Source organism: Myotis myotis, unplaced genomic scaffold, assembly GCF_014108235.1.
Source record: "Myotis myotis isolate mMyoMyo1 unplaced genomic scaffold, mMyoMyo1.p scaffold_m19_p_1, whole genome shotgun sequence".
In the NCBI taxonomy this organism is placed as follows: domain Eukaryota; kingdom Metazoa; phylum Chordata; class Mammalia; order Chiroptera; family Vespertilionidae; genus Myotis; species Myotis myotis.
Genome location: NW_023416313.1, coordinates 15,067,535 through 15,085,248, shown reverse-complemented (window position 1 = coordinate 15,085,248; position 17,714 = coordinate 15,067,535). Strand labels below are relative to the sequence as shown.

The 17,714-nt window shown below is 47.0% G+C and overlaps 1 protein-coding gene and 1 pseudogene across 3 annotated transcripts in view; both read left to right on the top strand.

Annotated features, from left to right (window-relative positions):
* The window catches only part of SEL1L3 (SEL1L family member 3), a 107,237-nt gene that overhangs the window by 39,520 nt on the left and 50,003 nt on the right, over positions 1-17,714 (top strand). For all 3 annotated transcript variants that reach the window (XR_004971244.1, XM_036330542.1, XM_036330552.1), the window contains 3 exons: positions 1,873-2,005; positions 3,758-3,898; positions 16,448-16,659. Coding sequence is in view for 2 of the 3 variants with exons in the window: in XM_036330542.1 (XP_036186435.1) it covers positions 1,873-2,005; positions 3,758-3,898; positions 16,448-16,659 (486 nt within the window). In the remaining variant the exon portion in view is untranslated. The remainder of the gene's footprint in view (positions 1-1,872; positions 2,006-3,757; positions 3,899-16,447; positions 16,660-17,714) is intronic.
* LOC118661073 lies at positions 522-642 on the top strand (annotated as a pseudogene).

The following is a 17,714-nucleotide window of genomic DNA, read 5'->3' as shown; positions in this document are numbered from 1 at the left end:
CAACAGAGCAGCCTCGCTAGCAGATGAGGTTCTGTTCACCACGCCCTTCAGAAACTCGGGCCTCCGGCTCACACTCAGGTGGCCAGCCCAGAGGGCTTCATAGCTGCTGTTGAATGGCTCTCACCTCCAAACCCACCCCCAGGTGCACTGTCCAGTGTCCAGGCCTGCCCACAGTGCTGCTGCCCAGGGAGGAGGCTGCCCCACAACGGCCTTCACAGCCATTGTTTTCTCTGCCTTTGTAAAGAGATCACTGAATGCCTGAAAAAGGAACTTTCTTTCATTCCTGTGACCCTGTGAGGTTTGTTCTGGAAAAAGCAAGAGGCACTAGACAAAGTCATTGAGGAAAATTTAGATCCTTCCCACCCATGGGTGCATCTTAGAACCCCAAGTGAGAGACCTTTATGAAGAGGAAAAAATGAGATTTATTCATTTGTGTGGAAAATACTTATTGAACACCTACTCTGTGCCAGGCTCTGTGCCAGGTGCTGAGGAGTCCAAGGTTAATTAAGATAGTAGCTTTCAGCTTTGCTCAGTGGCAATATTGTAGCCAATGAGGTTTATCCAAGGTGCGATTATTGCTAATTGGAAAAAAAAATAAAGATAGTAGCTTTCAAACTTGTTTTTTGAAGGTGGTCCACAATAAGAAATTTAATATCATGAACAGTACATATGTATGCCCATATATACACACACATATACATATATACACATACATATACACACCCTTGCTACGTTCAGTGTACTCAGATATTTTGTGTTTTATTTTTCTAAAAATCACTGCTTGTGACAGCCACTAAAGTGATTTCATAACCCTCTAATGCAGCGGTTCTCAACCTGTGGGTCGCGACCATCAGAAAACACATATAGCATATCAGATATTTACATTATGATTCATAACAGTAGAAAAATTACAGTTATGAAGTAGCAATGAAAATAATTTTATGGTTGGGGGTCACCACAACATGAGGAACTGTATTAAAGGGTCATGGTACTAGGAAGGTTGAGAACCACTGCCACAACCTATATTTTGAAAACCACTGAGTTGGAACAGGCCTTTATATATATATTGATTTCAGAGAGGAAGGGAAAGGGAGAGAGAGATAGACACATCAATGATGTAAGAGAATCATTGATCAACTGCCTCCTGCACACCCCCTTCTTCCCCAGGGGATTGTGCCCGCAACCTTGGCATGTGACCTGACTGGGAATTGAATCGTGACCTCCTGGCTCAACCACTGAGCCACACTGGTCAGGCCATGAGACAGGCCTTTTTTCTTAAGGCGCTTCCTTATCTCTCTTAAGCAAATATGTCATGAAAGAATGTGGTCTGTGCATTCATTCAGATGTGAGCACAGTGTTTGGGAGCACCGACGTGGGAACATGGCTATAGGCAACCAGGTGAGGGTGGGGTAGGCTGTTAGGGAAGCTTCCCGGAAGTGATGACCTTGAATCTGCCCCTTGAAAGTTGAGTAAGAGCCTGCCAAGCAGAAGAAAACAGGAGAAGGGCTCCCAGTCAGCTGCACAGCACAGGTAGACTTCCTGTCCCTTGAGAACTGAAGGGGAGAGGAATATGATTTTCTGGGGACAGCATGTGGTGGGGAGCAAGGAGAGCATGGAGGCCTGGCCTCTGGGAAAGCCTGGCATTTAAGAAGCTCTGCGGGGGAGAAGATGCCACAGAAAGAAGCCAGGAGGAAGTGACCAGAGCCAGAGTGTCCTTGAATTACATCCTCCCTTTGCAAACCCAGATTGAATGATCTGAGTCCAAACAAGCCAGCTGGTAATGTCAGAGGGAGAAGGACATCAACCCGGACACAGCCTCGTAGGTATTTGTTTGATGACAATTGATCACTTGATTTTCTTGCCTTCTTATAGATTTTTAATCCCCTCCTTGAGAAACAACTTGCTGAACAAATCAAGTTATATTACGAAAGGTGTGCAGAAGTTCAAGAAATAGTGTCTGTGTACGCATCCACAGTACAACAAGGCAGCAGGAGCCAAGAAGCATGTAAGTATTGAGCTTCAGGAGAGCTATCTTTTTTTTAAAAAATATATTTTTATTGATTTCAGAGAGAGGAAGGGAGAGGGAGAGAGAGATAGAAACATCAATGATGAGAGAGAGTCATTGATCGGCTGCCCCTTGAACTCCCCGTACTGCAGATTGAGCCCGAAACCCGGGCATGTGCCCTGGCCGGGAATCGAACTGTGACTTCCTGGTTGGTCGATGCCCAACCATTGAGCCATGCCACCCGGGCCAGGAGAGCAATCTTTAGCTCTGTGCATCTGTGTCAACACATTTGGCTTCTTTCTGACGGGGTTGGAATAGAACATATATGACTTGATCGATGGGGAGAAGTATGACCTCTGCAGACAGATGCAAGGGAAAGTGTCCATTCCACCTGGATTCCAACCAGACCAACGGCCAACAACAGCCCAACCTGCCTCATAGCTTTAACTGTACGTGGTTTAGCTTAAATGCACAAAGGGAAGTGTTTTGAGCCTCACATTTCATTATTCCCATTCAGAAAGGGATCTGAGGCCGGTCTAAGAAAATAAAAATGAATTGGAAAATAAATTAATCATTAGAAACGTTTCCCCATCGGTGCACTTCTGTCTTGGACCATTAATATCTGAATATTAGCTTTCAGAAGTGTTGAACAATGACTTTGTTGTTCGGGGCTCGGTTTTATTTTTTCAATCCTTGAAATCGACTCATGCTGGAAGACATCGGTAATTTGTAACAGAAGGAATGAGTTTCAAATAGAAGGCTTTCGTGCCTGCTCAGAGTTGCGCGGACATCCTTTCACTCATATGGGGTGTGTTTCTGTTATAAAACGGGTCTCGTCTTGTCTTCCAACGTTCCAGCTCGGATCTGGCACTTAGCAATTTCTCTGTGCTAGGGATCTTCCTGCTTGATGTGGTGGCAATAGAGTTAGTCACATATGTTCCTTCTGGAAGAGAAGTTCCTCTGGGGCCTTTGCCATCAGCAAAAGCAAATTGAGTATTTCAGTGCTGCCCCATATCTCATCATCTCCAGAACTGAACTTCCCGTTTCAGGCCAGGGAGGAATGGATGTGTCATGAACATACCCCAGTCCCATAGGGTTTGCATAGCACGGTCCCGGGGAGTGATTGGAGGTGGCGATAGGTAAATGTGGAAAGACGTCTCTTCTGCAATTCGATTTAAGAATAGGCTATACTGGTCCCCAGCTACTGCTCTCACTGCTGAATCACCCAGAAAATACGATGCTGTCAGAAGAGGGGGGAGATATATAGGAATAGGAATGTCCTGAGCAGGAAAGAAACTGGTATTGATAGCTGATGACATTGTAGGAGAGGTAGCCTGCGTGGGCAGGCCAGCCTTGCATGCTGATCTGTTTGGGGCATTGGGATGATTTTTCTACCATCTACCGCCTTGTGTCCCTGGGGATCGTTGGACTTTGCTCCTCAGCTCACACTGCCAACAAAATGGCCTAGATATTGGCCTCCTGGGGACCAGTCCGAGGCCAGCTGCTCATTCTGTAGAATTATTCAACAGCCATCAGCAACTTTGGCACATTTCCCTCGGACTTGGCTTTGAATTTGTGACCTCAAGGCAAAGGCATCGTACCAATTTCAAATCCCTAATGCAGCCCAACCCATGCCCAGTAATGGTACATCTGACCTCTTATTTCTAGTTCCCCTTAGGGGGAAAGGGTGCAGAGAGGTGAGACTTACCCCGTCCTAAGGGGAGTGGTATCTTATGCTTCCCTCTCCTGCAGGTGACCTGCGGAACTCCTACTTGGACCTGAGGCGCAGGTACGGGAGACCCTCCATGTGCAGAGCCTTCCCCTGGGGGAAGGAGCTGAGAGCCCAGCACCCCAGCTTGTTCCAGTCCTTGATGGAAATGGGTCTGCTGACGGGTAAGTGTGTCTCTGCCTTGCCTTTGAACGCCGGTTAGGAAGGCTCCCTGTTTTCCCACCCTCTTTGGTGATTTATGCCTCCAAGTTATTTTTAACCCTAGTCTTCTAGCTTAACTTTAAATTTAAATTCTGCCTTATCCACAACCCTCAATATATCTATGCACACTTCCAACACTAAATACAAAAACTTATATTTAGGAATCGCTTGAGCAACTCTATTTTTTTTTTATTGATTTCAGAGAGGAAGGGAGAGGGAGAGAGATAGAAACATCAATGATGAGAGAGACTCATTGATCAACAGCCTCCTGCACTCCCCCTGCTAGGGATCAAGCCCAAAGCCCAGGCATGTGCCCTGACTGGGAATGAAACTGTGACCTCCTGGTTCATAGGTCGATGCCAAACCACTGAACCACACTGGCTGGGTGCTCAAGCAATCTTTAGTTAAAGCCAAAGCCTCAAGTGGACAGCCTGCAGCCAGAGCTGGTCCCCAAATGCAGTTGGTTTGGCTCAAATGTTGTTGATTAAAAAATAAAAAAGTTACCAGTATCAAAAAACCTTGTGTAAAAATGCAAATTTTTAGCTTTTCTCAAAACATTCAAAGACCTGGCAACCTGGCCTACGTTGCAGCAACCCTGGAGGTGAGAGAACACTCGGGCCATTGATAGCCTCTTCTCTCTATTTCAGCAGCACCTGCCTACCTCTTTCATGGGCCTCACATGCCTCACCCATAGACACTTGAGCTTGAGACCCCCTGATTTAAAGTGCACTTTAAATAGCATCTCAAGAATCTTTCCAAATGTGGCCAGCTTCTCCCCTTGCGATTTGGGTTTGCTCAGGAATTCAGTACACCCTGTAAGGCCATGAGTTCTCTTGAAACCATGTCATTTAGGAAGCGGAGAGAAGCTGAGATGTACAGTCTGGGGAAGGGGACTCAAAGGGGAAGGGTGATGATAATTATCTTAGTGGCCAGAGGCTACCCCTGGTGTTCTGGGCACATGGCTAGATCTTGTGTCAAGGCATTGCCGAAATTGACTTCTGCTTCATGTAAGAAGGAATTCAAGCCCTGTGGGATATTTCATCTTTCATTCATTGATACTTGCTGAGTGAAGGCTTAGTGACTTGGCTAGATTTCAGAGGTAAGTAAGACAACACAAAGCCCCTGCCCTTGGGGCACAGACTTGAAAGCAAGGAAAAGGGCAATAATATTGAATAAAGGCTGTGGAAGTAAATGGTAAAAGAAGGGAGGGGTCCGTTGTACCTGAGGGGCTGGGATGTTCAGAGACGGTTTCCTGGGGTTTCCTGGGGGAGGTGACGCTGGGACTGATAGTTGAAGGGTCAGTAGGTATTTCCCAGGTAAGTAAATGGGGGTGGGCACTGTAGGCAGAGTAGCTGCAGGGAGGTGGAAACAGCACAGCAGTGTTAATGATGGGCAGGGGGTTGGGAGGCAGGAGAAGGCTGGAGAGGAATGATTCCCACCAGAGCTCAGACACCACTGGAAGAGTTTGGGCTTTAGGCGGGGGGTAGAGGTGGGATCAGATTTGGGTTTTTGACCTCCCTCTGGGGCTGGGAGGAAGCAGGGCTGTGGAGCTGGAAGCAGGGAGACCATTGCTACGGCCCAGGGGGAGAAGACGCAGGCCTGAACGGGACAGAGTGATGGAGTGAATGAGGGCTGGAAAGAGGTTGGCTCAGAGTGAGGCAAGGGAGGCCATGCGGAGTCGTGTGACAGCATAGCCTCTGGACCAGGTGGCCTGGGCCCCATTTGAACGTAGCACACCTACTAGCTGTGTGATCTTGATCCAGTTACTTCATTTCTCTGAGCCTCGGTTTCCTCATCTGCATAATGGGGGTGATAATGGTACCTCTCTCCTAGTGTTGGGTTAAATGAGTTGATAGAAATATAAAATACTCAGAACAGTGTAGTACACAGTAAGCTCTTTGTAAGCAGTGTTTCTGAACCTCGGTGCTGTTGACATTTTGGACTGGATTCTCTGTAGTGTGGGATCTGTCCTGTGCTTTGTGGGATGCTAAGCTGTGTTTCTGGCCTCTATCCGCTAAGTATCAGTAGCACTCCCTCCCTCCCCATGACTCCCTTCTGGGGTCGACAACCAACAGTGTCCTCAGGTGTTGCCAAATGTCCCCAAAGAGCCAAATCGCCTCTGGTTGAGTGTTAGGGCTCTTATCACCCAGCAGAGACAATTCCCAAGTTTTTGTTGGTCATCTGGGAGGCAGTGGAGCCACCCTGCAAGACAGGCGACCAGGAGAGGGAGGCCCATGCCGGACAGTGTAGGCGAAATTGGTTTATGAGATTTCCAATCATATTTAAATGTCGTTTTGCCGATTGGGAACACGAGTGAATCAATTTCACAATCCTTTTTAAAGTAAATACTCTCAGTAGAATCTTTTCATGTTGTTTTTACAGCTCAGAAGTTTTGTTTATAAGAATTTAGAACGATTTCTTCTCTGTGGAGTTCTGGAAGTGGAATTTAATTAAAAACCCAAATCATGTGCTCCCCAAACCCGAAGACTTCCCGGGCTGTGGTGCTGCCGACTGTCACACTGCAGCCGGCTGTGAACACCACTGACCCCAAGGGCCACCCCAACCCCCATTCTGCCTTCAGCCCCTATTCTTCCAGGTGACGTTGGAGGCTTCTGCAGAGGAGGCGCACAGGGTCCTCATTTAAATTCATCCCTACCTGGCACACTGCCCTCGCTTGGGGCTGTCACAGCTCTCCCGCTCACCCTGGAGAGCCTGGTGCTAGACACTGTGCCCATTTTCTAACAAGGCTGCGAGAAACGCAGAACACTTGATTTCATAAATTGAGGGTAAAAAAAAATAAGTGTACAGTTTTTAACGTATCTTTCCTCTGGTCTATAAATAGAAGAGTAGTAAGACTGGTGTGACTGTGTTTCCGTTCCTGGTCTCTCACATACCTTTCCTCCCAAGCTCATCTTGCTGGGAGTGAGTGTCTGGCTGGCTTTGGAGGGCTCTGAGCCACTCGAGTTAATAGGGGCTGTGTTCGCAGTGCTTTCTGCCGCCGCCCCGAGCTGTCCAGTCTGCTGACTGGTGGACTTGAATAAAGTCCGTCCTCATCGTAGTACAGTTCTCATTTCTTTTTTTTAAATTATATTTATATATTTTATTGATTTTTTACAGAAAAGAGGGGAGAGGGATAGAGTTAGAAACATCGATGAGAGAGAAACATCGATCAGCTGCCTCCTGCACACCCCCTACTGGGGATGTGCTCACAACCAAGGTACATGCCCTTGCCTGGAATCGAACCTGGGTCCCTTGAGTCCGCAGGCCGATGCTCTATCCGCTGAGCCAAACCGGCTAGTGCAGTTCTCATTTCTGAGATACACTCGGAGGATGGACTCGAGGATTGGGTGTTTGATGCTTGGAATTCTTGCTGTGGGAACTGACTAGGTGCAGACACAAAGGAGTTTAACTGTCTCTGGAACTTCTTTTCTTTTTTAAAATTTATCTTTATTGTTGTAAATATTACAGATGTCCCTCCTTTTCCCCCCACTCTCACCAACCCCCCCCCCCCCCCGCCCTGACTTCACCACACTATTGTCTGTGTCCATGAGTTATGCATATACGCATATGAGTTCTTTGGTTAACCTCTCCCCAACCCCAATTCCTCTGAACTCTGAGATTCATCCGTCTGTTGCATGCTTCCATGTCTCTGGATCTATTTTGTTTGTCAGTTTATTTTTTTCATTAGGTTCCACATATGAGTGAGGTCACCTGGAGAGTATGATGCTGAGCGAAATAAGCCAGTCAGAGAAGGATAAGTGTCACATGTGTCAGGAATTTCTGAAGTCACTCGTGTCACAACTTTCCATTCCTCCCCTCTCCTCTCCTCCCTCTCTTCCTCCCTCCTTCCCTTCCCTTCCCCTCCTTCCCTCCCTCCCTCCCTCCCTTCCTCCCTCCCTTCCTCCCTCCCTCCCTTCTTCCCTTCCCTTCCCCTCCTTCCCTCCCTCCCCCCTCTCTTCCCTCCCTTTCTCCCTCCCTCCCTTCCTCCCTCCCTTCCTCCCTCCCCCCTCTCTTCCCTCCCTTTCTCCCTCCCTCCCTTCCTCCCTCCCCCCTCTCTTCCCTCCCTTCCTCCCTCCCTCCCTTCCTCCCTCCCTTCCTCCCTCCCTTCCCTCTTCCTCCCTCCCTTCCTCCCTTCTTTCCTTCCCTTCCCTTCCCTTTCCCTTCCTCCCTTCCTCCCTTCCTCCCTCCCTCCCTCCCTCCCTCCCTCCCTCCCTCCCTCCCTCCCTCCCTCCCTCCCTCCCTTCCTTCCTTCCTTCCTTCCTTCCTTCCTTCCTTCCTTCCTTCCTTCCCTAAACAAGTGTTGACTGAGTGCCCTCTGTGAGCCAGGACAGGACAGCAGTGGGGCCATGTTTCTTTATATTTAGTGAAATATAAAGAAAATACCAACACCCCTGATTTCTACTAAGGGAATTACTTCATGGAATTTTCTTTTCCTGGCATTTTGAAAAGAAAAAAAAAAAAAATAAGACAGCGTGAGACACTGGCCTGCAATTTCCGGTTCTTGGCGACAGCGTCCCTCTTCTTGGCAGCCTCTCCTCAGCGAGACGGCCGACTACGCTTCCCCGCGGCCATGCGTGTGCGTCTCAGACTGGAGAGTGTTCTCTCCCCACGCTGTGTGATTTCAGGCGGATCATCAGCCCTCACTGTAAGCTAACAACACACTTCAAAGAAGCCCTGAGAACCTTGCAGGGGGTGGGGAGGGGTCAGCAGCTCGGGCTTCACTAGCAACCAGCAGAGAGAGTGTCCCCTGCATTCCGGCCAAGTGCGGTCAGGAGCGGTCACCACTGTCCAGGGTGCCCAAAGGTGGGGCTGTGTGTCCTCCTGCAGAGGAGAATCACCAAGTATTCCCACGGCACTCCTTCAGGACTGGAATTAAAAGTATAGCCTGGCCCGCATGGCTCAGTGGTTGATCTATGAGCCAGGAGGTCACAGTTCAGTTCCCGGTTGGGGCACATGCCCGAGTTGTGGGCTTGATCCCCAGTATAGGATGTGCAGGGGGCAGCTGATCAGTGATTCTCTCTCATCATTGATGTTTCTATCTCTCCCTTCCTCTCTGAAATCAGTAAAAAAAACTATATACAAGTATACATATTTGTATACTTGGGGCCTGTAGGAGGCAGCCAACCAATTTTAAAAGTATATACAAGTATACATATTTGTGTGGTAAAACACAAATGATAGCATTCCCCGTTTTGAAGTGTAAAGTAGTGTTAAGGACCTTCACATTGCTGCTCAGCAGATCTCTAGAACTTTCTCATCTTGTAAAACTGAAACTGTACCTACTGAACAATAACTCCCCATCCCCCCTCAGGCCCTAGTCACTGCTATCCTACTTTCAGTCCCTATGGACTTGGCTATTCTGGATACTTCATATTAAGGGAATCCTACAGTATTTGTCTTTTGGTGACTGGCTTATTTCACTTAGCACAAAGTCCTCAAGGTTCTTCAGCATTGTAGCATGTCAGAATCTTCTTCCTTTTTAAGGCTGAATGCTATTCCATTGTTATGTAGACCACACTTTGTTTGTCCATTCATCCATTGATGGACAGTTGGGTTGCTTTCCCCTCATGGCTATTGTGAATAGTGTTGCTCTGAGCATGGGTGTGAAAATATCTCTTCAAACTTGTCTTTCAGTTCTTTTGAATATATACTCAGAGGTGGGATTGCTGAATCATTTGATAATTCTGTTTAATTTTTTGAGGAGCAACCATACCGTTTTTCTTAGTGGCTGCATCATTTTAGATTCCCACCAACAGTGCATAAGGATTATAATTTCTCCACATCTTTGCTAATACTTGTTATTTTCTGTGTTTTAAAAATATATTTTTATTTAATTCAGAGAGAGGGAGAGAGAGATAGTAACAATAATGATGAGAGAGAATCATTGATTGGCTGCCTCCTACAGGCCCCATTGGGGATCCAGCTCACAACCTGGGCATGTGCCCTGACTGGGAATTGAACCCTGACCTCCTGGTTCAGGAGTTGACACTCAACCACTGAGCTACCGGGCTCTGTCTTTTTGTGTGTGTGTGTGTTTTATAGTAGCCATCCTCGTGTTTATAATTTATATACTGGGGAAAGTCTGGTTTAACAGCAATTAAGAATAATGCTGTCATAAAAAAAGAATAATGCTGTCATAAAATGACATAATGTCTATGAAAGAGCTTTGAGGATGGAAAGGTACCATATGGATATGAGGGATGGAAAGGTAGCATATGGATGTGAGGGATGGGGTTGTCTGAATAGAATTCATCCACTCTGCCCTGAGTGACAGCCATGTGGTCCCGTATGTGCCTCTATCACTTGCTCAGTTGCAAGCTTGTTGAGGGCAGTGCAAGCACTGTAGTAAGTATCCCACTTACACTCCTAATTCTCCACAGTGCTGGGCATACATTAGCTGCTTAGCTGCCATTCTTGCCTATGACCCTACCCAGGGTGTTTCTGCACCATTCCCCTCAAAGAACATACCTCACCCACCCACGCTTCTCAGCTCACCTGCCCTGCAAACAGTCTTCAAGTCCCACCTCGGGTCCTGCCCCCCCGCGTCATCTTTCCTGCCCCCCCGCGTCATCTTTCCTGCCCCCCAGGCAGACAGCTCCATCTCCCAGGCTGTCCCTGCCAACGGGTAGGTTTCCCCTTTACAGTCCCTGTCCTACTGCATTACAGTGGATTTGCCCGTCCGATTCCACAGTGGAGCGTACATGACAGGAGCAGGAGTAGGATTTCTTTGAAGCCCCTCAGGAAGTATTTGATGAGTAACTGAATGCACCCTCGGTGAATAGGGGATCCCATTGGAAGGACTAACACAGTCTTCGTTGGGTCAGTGAGTCACTCCAGGAGCGAGGAGTTAGACTTCTGGGAGACACAGGTTCAAGGTCTGCCCTAGCCAAGCCGTGACACCACTCCAGCCTGAGAGTTCTGTGGGCTTATTTGCGTTCTCTCTGTATTGTTCTCCTTAGCCTGTGACCTCTCAGGAGCTGCTGTCCTGGCTCCGAAAACAGCTCTACAAATGTAGCTGTGTTTCCAGGTCTCCCAAGACACTGTTCCCCAACTCTCCCCGGCAACAAGAGACCGGAATCCCTCTTAGTCTATGCACGTCCATTACAAAAGACTCTCGCCATGGGGCCCTTGCTGTTCTTGCCTTCGTATGTCTGCAGTCTAGTTGCTGAGGTATATGGGTGCCCGGATGTAAAACAGCCCCTAGGTCCAGAGCACCCACGTGTTGGGTACCTCCGAATACTATGCTGGGCCCTGGGGCGACTGTGGTGAACAGCATGGACCAGCCCCCACACGGATCTCTGCCAAGTGCCAGGGAACAAGGGGGCGGGAGGCTCCTTCATGCTGACAGCTGATGCGCTGCTAACCTGGTGTAAAATGCAGCTGTCCCCTCTGGTGGTTCCCACTCTGAAGTATCATAGGACGAACGCCTCACCTCCCAGAGTTGGCATGCCTTTGAATTAAAGGTGGCAGCACTGCTCGGGGGCCCCAGCTATATGCAGTGCATAGAGATGTGGCAGAAACACTCATCCTGCCTCCCAGCATGCCTGGCTGCTGCCCTGCATCCCAAAGTCCTTGCTTGGCTCCGGAATTCTCCTGGACCACTCTGTCCCGAAGCTCGCCACTGTCCAGCTGCTGGCCTGCATCCAACACTGGACCCCATGCTCAGGCCTTCAGGGGGGCCATGCTGATTGGCCAGCCTCTGCGTGGTTTCCTGGGGAACCTCCAGTTCTCCAGGAAAATGGCTCCTGGCAGAGCATGGAAATTGCCCTATTAGCATTCGGGCTTTTTCTGATGCTAGGTCAGTAGTATTTCAGGACGCACGCTTTTTTCACTATTTCAGAGGTGTGCGGCTATTTCTTTTGCTCTCCTTCACTTTTCCTTGTTGAAACAGAATGCTTTGAACCCCCAACCCCTTTGAACGGGGCTCTGGCATCCAGGGAGAAGGGGTGGTGGGGACTGGGCTGGTAAGAGGCTGGGATGACAATGGCAGGGGGGCTGGAGGCCAGAGAGAGCTGGTTGTGGAAGAAGTGAGAAAGGTCACAGAGACTCCGGTGCAGGTGGGATCTGAAGAAAGGGAGAGACAAGTGAGGGAAACAGGTGAGCTGGCTGGCCCCTCCGGACATCTGCCTGAGGCCAGAACTGCTTGCTCCCTTTTATCCTGCCCTGGGCACCTCTGAGCCTGTGGCTCCGGGAAATCTGAGCTCTGCCAGCAAATGGTTCTCGGGAGAAGGCCAGGTCTGAGGATGGGCTCGGCCCCCAGGGCGGACACCATCTGTGTTTCCCTGCAGGGCCAGGCCCGGATTCCCGCCCCAGGCTTTGCCGTGCTGAGCTGCTGAGCAGGGGAAGAGGTGCCTCCGCACAATATGCCGAGGTTGCCGGCTGCACTGGCTTCACTCTAATTTGTTATTAACTCTTCTCATTTTGGCCTACAATCGCAGTGTTTATGTGGAGACTCTGAAATGCAGAGCATGGAAATGATGTTACTTAATAACTCCGGGATATTGTGTCCTTTAAGGGCTATTTCATTGTTGTTCGTTGTAGAGCCATCATCTTTATTTTTTTTATTTAAGAAAGCATACATTATAATTTTTTTAACTCACAGAAGCACAAAGAAAGGGCCATATTTTTCCTGCCCAGATAATCCCTGATGACAGTACGGAAAGCTGGGAAGGAAGGGACAGAGGGAGGGAAGGGAGGAGGGAGAGAAATTCCATGTATAAAACCAGAAAATTTGCACAATACAGTAAAGTACAAATAGTTTCCTTTTGAGATCGAAATAAACTACCCCCTTAGGTCTCGGGAACCCAGTGGGGCTCACCTGATCAGAATGCAAATGAGGAACACCCTGTGTTTTTGAAACCAGTAAACTTGGCGAAGATCTTCTTTTTCTGGTTAAATGACATTTTCTCCTTTCCCTTTTTCCCCACTTTCTAACTTCTACTTTGGATGCATTACACCTTTTGGAAGCTTGGAACTAAAAATGACTTTCCTATTGATGTCCCATTCCTCTCCCAAGAAATGAGTCTGTCTGTCGCCTTCTGAATTCTCAATCACTCCAGCCAGTGGCTACCTTCTCATTTTCCGCTTTTTTGCCTCTTTTAACGATAAGTGCACACATAGTGGCCTTCTGACCTTGCTATAAAAAAGAAAAAAGAGGGAAATAAACAGTGCTGTGCTACCTGGAAAATAGTAAGGATTAATTAACTGGTGTCCTTCGCTTCTGATGAAGGAAGAAGAAAATGGGAAAATGTCTCTTTTCTCCTATTTTGTTTGTTTTTCATTACACCATTAATCTCCATAAACAAGGCATGTTTTTTTTTAGTTACAGATCGACTAGAAAAAATGCATATGCGAAACCAGATGGGTGAAATTAACAGTTTCATTAAACTGGTTTTCAAATTGCCAGTTCAACAATTATCACCAGTGACATCATGGCTTGGATTTTGTGCTACAGTTAGAATTTGAACTTTAAAGAATGCGCAAAAAGGAGCAGTTTTACTCTAGACTTATTTTTTTTTATTATATTCACTAGTGCAGAAAATTGTTTAGATGCTTTTGCCGAGAAAATACTGATTGGGACTGTTTGGGGGGAAATTTATTTTAATGTGTGAAAGCACTAACGAAGCCTTCTCAACCTGCCTATGTTTCCGTGTACAGAGTGTTTTTGCGCTATGGCTTAGAGCTTCGTGAATGATCTCCCTTTTGCTCCGCATTCTCCAGCAATCCCAGCTACCTGCACACTCCGCTAGTGATTTCTGGGGTTCTGTGCCAGGGGTCGGCGGGGCGAGTGTTGCATTTGGAGCTCCATTGGGTTTGGAGTCTCTTCTCTCCTCGGAGCCCACAAAGCCCGTGCCCGTGGGCACGCAGGCAGAACTCATCATCTCGGTTGGGGGTTTGGCAGAACAGGTGAGGCAGGGATGAGTTGTTAACAAAATGCTAATGTGGCCCTGCCCTAAGTGTGGGCAGTAGGGCATCGGAGATGGTACATATTTAAAAGTAAACATATGGCCCGGCGGGAGTGGCTCAGTTGGTTGAGCATCATTGTCCTATGCACCGAAAGGTTGCTGGTTCAGTTCCCGGGCAGAGCACATACCTGGGTTTCAGGTTTGATACCCAGTCAGGGAGCATCCGGAAGATTGATGTTTCTCTCTCAGATTGATGTTCTCTCTCTCTCTCTCTCTCTCTCTCTCTCTCTCTCTCTCTCTCTCTCCCCCCCCCCCCCCCCCCTCTCTAAGTATTCCTCAGGTGAGGGTTAAAAAAAGGAAGTTTAAAAGTAAACATATAAGTAAACATATGCACAAGCAGAAGTAGGATTTACTTTGCAGCTCCATCGAGTGCTGCAGGCACTGCACCCAGTGAAGGTTCGCATCCTACCTAAGGGTGGAGCAGGATGGAATTCTTCTCTCAACTAGGCAAAGGGAACATCCAAAATGAGATCACCAGACTCCTGTGGAAAAGGGTGTTGTTACTCAGATATATCCCTACAGATGAGCAGAGGGAACTATTCAAGGATGTTCACTGCCATCTTGTTGGTTATAGCAAAACCAAGGGAAGCAACCCAGGAGTCTAAAAATAGAAAACTGGTAGGACAACAGCACTTCTTTAGAATGCAATCCTATTGAAGCTTTAGAATGAATGAGCTTCTGACAGCCACAGGCAGATACTCAAGAGATATGATTAATTTAAAAAATATATGTTTTATTGATTGAGAGAGAGAGAGAGAGAGAGAGAGAGAGAGAGAGAGAGAGAGAGAAACATTGATTGGTTACTTCCCCTATGCACCCCAACTGGGGATCGAACCTAAAACCTGAGTATATGCCTTTACTGGGAATCGAACCAGCAACCTTTTGGATCATAGGATGACACTCAACCAACTGAGTCAGACCACCAGGGCTGAGATATGGTTAATTTCTAAAAGTTGAGGGTCAGAATCTATAGGAACTTTTTGGAAGAAATATGTGTATGTATATATGCAAAGAGATGTGTATATGAATTATTGTCTGTGCAAAGGAAAAGCCTGGAAGCATGTATACCAAGCTTTTAACAGTGTTTCCCTTTGCTATTAAAGAAGGCTTGGGAGAATATTTATTTAAATTATGAGAATCATTTTGCTACCCCTGACACGAAAACATTGAATTACTTGATTGTTTTTTCAATTCTTATTTTATAATGATTCTTCGTATTAAAATATCCGAAAGCAGCAGCACTTTCTCAAAATCTTCATTAGAATCATATATGCTGCCTGTTTGCAGCCCATTTTTAATTAGTGAAGAAAACTTTAATGGAGTTTATTGTACTTTTGAAGCCAAATCCCTGAAACAATGACTACTTCTAATGATAAAGAGGGCACTATTTTTAAATCTCCTGAGAATAAGTGGGTTTTAATTTGGGGGGCGGGGGAAGAAGGATAGGGACAGAGGGAACTTCTGTTTTTATTTTATATAAATCTGCACTGTTTTATTTTTATTTATTTATTTTTTACAAAAAGCCGCTATTTCTTTAGGGATTAAAGAAATACAGAAAGAGGAGCAAATTCCATTTGTTCAGTAATGTGATTTTTTCTCAGCACCTACCGCTTGGGATGGAGAGAGTAAAGTCAGGCCCAGCTGCTGGCTCTGACCCTGTGAGGGCTGGAGTGGGAGTGCCAGGAGCCAGGACATGTGACTTCTTAGCTCTGGGTGTAGGTGGTGGGTGGCCTCCTTCCCCACAGCTTAGCCGAAAAGACACATGCCACCTCTCAGGTGGATCCAGAGCTGGGCTCGGCCACTCGCCAGCTATTGTAACCTGAGACAGGTTAATCTACCTCTCCAGACTCCAGTCTCCTCTTCCAAAAAAAATGAGGCATCCAGGAGGCAGCCAATCAATGATTCTCTCTCCTCATTGATGTTTCTATCTCTCTCTCCCTCTCCCTTCCTCTCTGAAATAAATAAAATATTATAGTACCACCTCATAAAAGTGTTGGGATTACATGACATCATTTGCATAAGTCACCTAACGCAGTATTTGGCATTTTGTAAGCCTTCAATAAACGTTGACTAGTTATTGTATTTAGAAACCCACGAGAAAAATTGGAGACAAAACATAGGAAAGCACCTCAAAATAAGTTTCTATTGCTCAACATTTTAGAACAGCACCTAGGAACTAATCCTGAAATAAAGCACATTCTTCTTCAGAGAGTCTTAGAGGGGGAAAAAGTCTCTGGAAGATTCGGTGATCCTGATTTGGTGATGACTTATCTGGTTGAGTAAATTACTCCCAAGGCGCTATCTCAGCTATATAAGGCACATCCTTTTCCCCAGGATACTAGGCTGTCATTTGGTGCCAAAGGAAAAGCTATTTACAGAATGACACCGTGGCATCCCCGAAGGGTTTGATGTATCTCCCCCATAAGGTGGTATATTTCAAGGCTCTGCAGAACTAACCATATTAATAACTTAGCGGGGTGAATTGGCTTTTCCCTCTTCGATCCCATGGTAATTAATTGTGTGGGCTTTGAATTGTGTGCCTTACAGTGCCAACGCACCAACATGAGTCCGTGTTGGAGATCGGCGGGATGATATTTGAGAAGGCTGCAAAGAGACTCTCCAGTGTTGATGGTCTTCACCGAATTAGTTCTGTGGTCCCCCTTCTGATGGATTCCAGCTGCTGCGGGTATCATAAAGCATCCTACTACCTCTCGGTCTTTTATGAAACTGGATTAAATATACCTCGGGATCGGCTGCAGGTAGAGTATTTCATGGGCTCCAGGGGTATCCATCACCGACGTTATATTTGCAGAGTAATGCTCTCATGCCCCCGGGGGACCTGGACAGGCGCATGCTCCCAGGAATCCTTTAGAATCTTTACATCAAGATCAACGTCCTAGCCCGGCCGGTGTGGCTCAGTGGTTGAGTGTCAACCTATGAACCAGTAGGTCACAGTTTGATTCCCGGTCAGGGCACATGCCCGAGTTGCAGGCTTGATCCCCAGTGGGGGTCATGCAGGAGGCAGCCAATCAATGATTCTCTCTCATCATTGATGTTTCTATCTCTCTCTCCCTTTCCCTTCCTCTCTAAATCAATAAAAATATATTTTTTTAAAAAAGAAAAGATTAATATCCTAGGGCTGTGCTCAACACAGGCTCTGGCTTTCAGTGTCCCTTCCTAGGCTCTGGGATGTGACTGGTATATGCTAAGGAACAGTTTGGGCAGGACTTACCAGAATCTTAGCCCTTCAAGAACAGGCGCCTCTTACCCAATTCTTATAACTGCTCTGGCTGTGGGACCATTACCCCGTGACTTCTTAGCTAAGTGAAGTCATTTGGACCTAGAAACAAAATATTGACACATCCAGCCTTTAAAATAGAAGCTATCCCAGGCAGTTTCGTTTTTGGTTCTGGATGCAGATGTATTATGCCACTTGCGTAACATTTGGAATCACGTTTGTGTTAAGTACTGCTGAACGGTCCCCGGTCCCCTTTTTTCTGGATTTGTTCATCTTGGGTTTGGAGAGTCAAACTGCTTAGACATGCCCAGGTGGCTCCGTGTTTTGTTTTGTTTTTCGATGACTTCTTTGTGCCTTTCTCTGGCTTGTAGAAGCTCGTGAGGGATGGCATGCTTTCCTGAGTCCCTGAGGCAATCCCCACAAAGGTGGAATAGTCCAGAAGATTCTAGCCCTGTCTCTGTCACAAAGTGGCTGGCTGGTTGGCCATAGACAAATGACTTCACCTCTCTGGGCCTCTATTTCCTCAACTATGAAATGAGATTGTTCCATCAGTTGATCTCAAAAGACCCTTCCTAA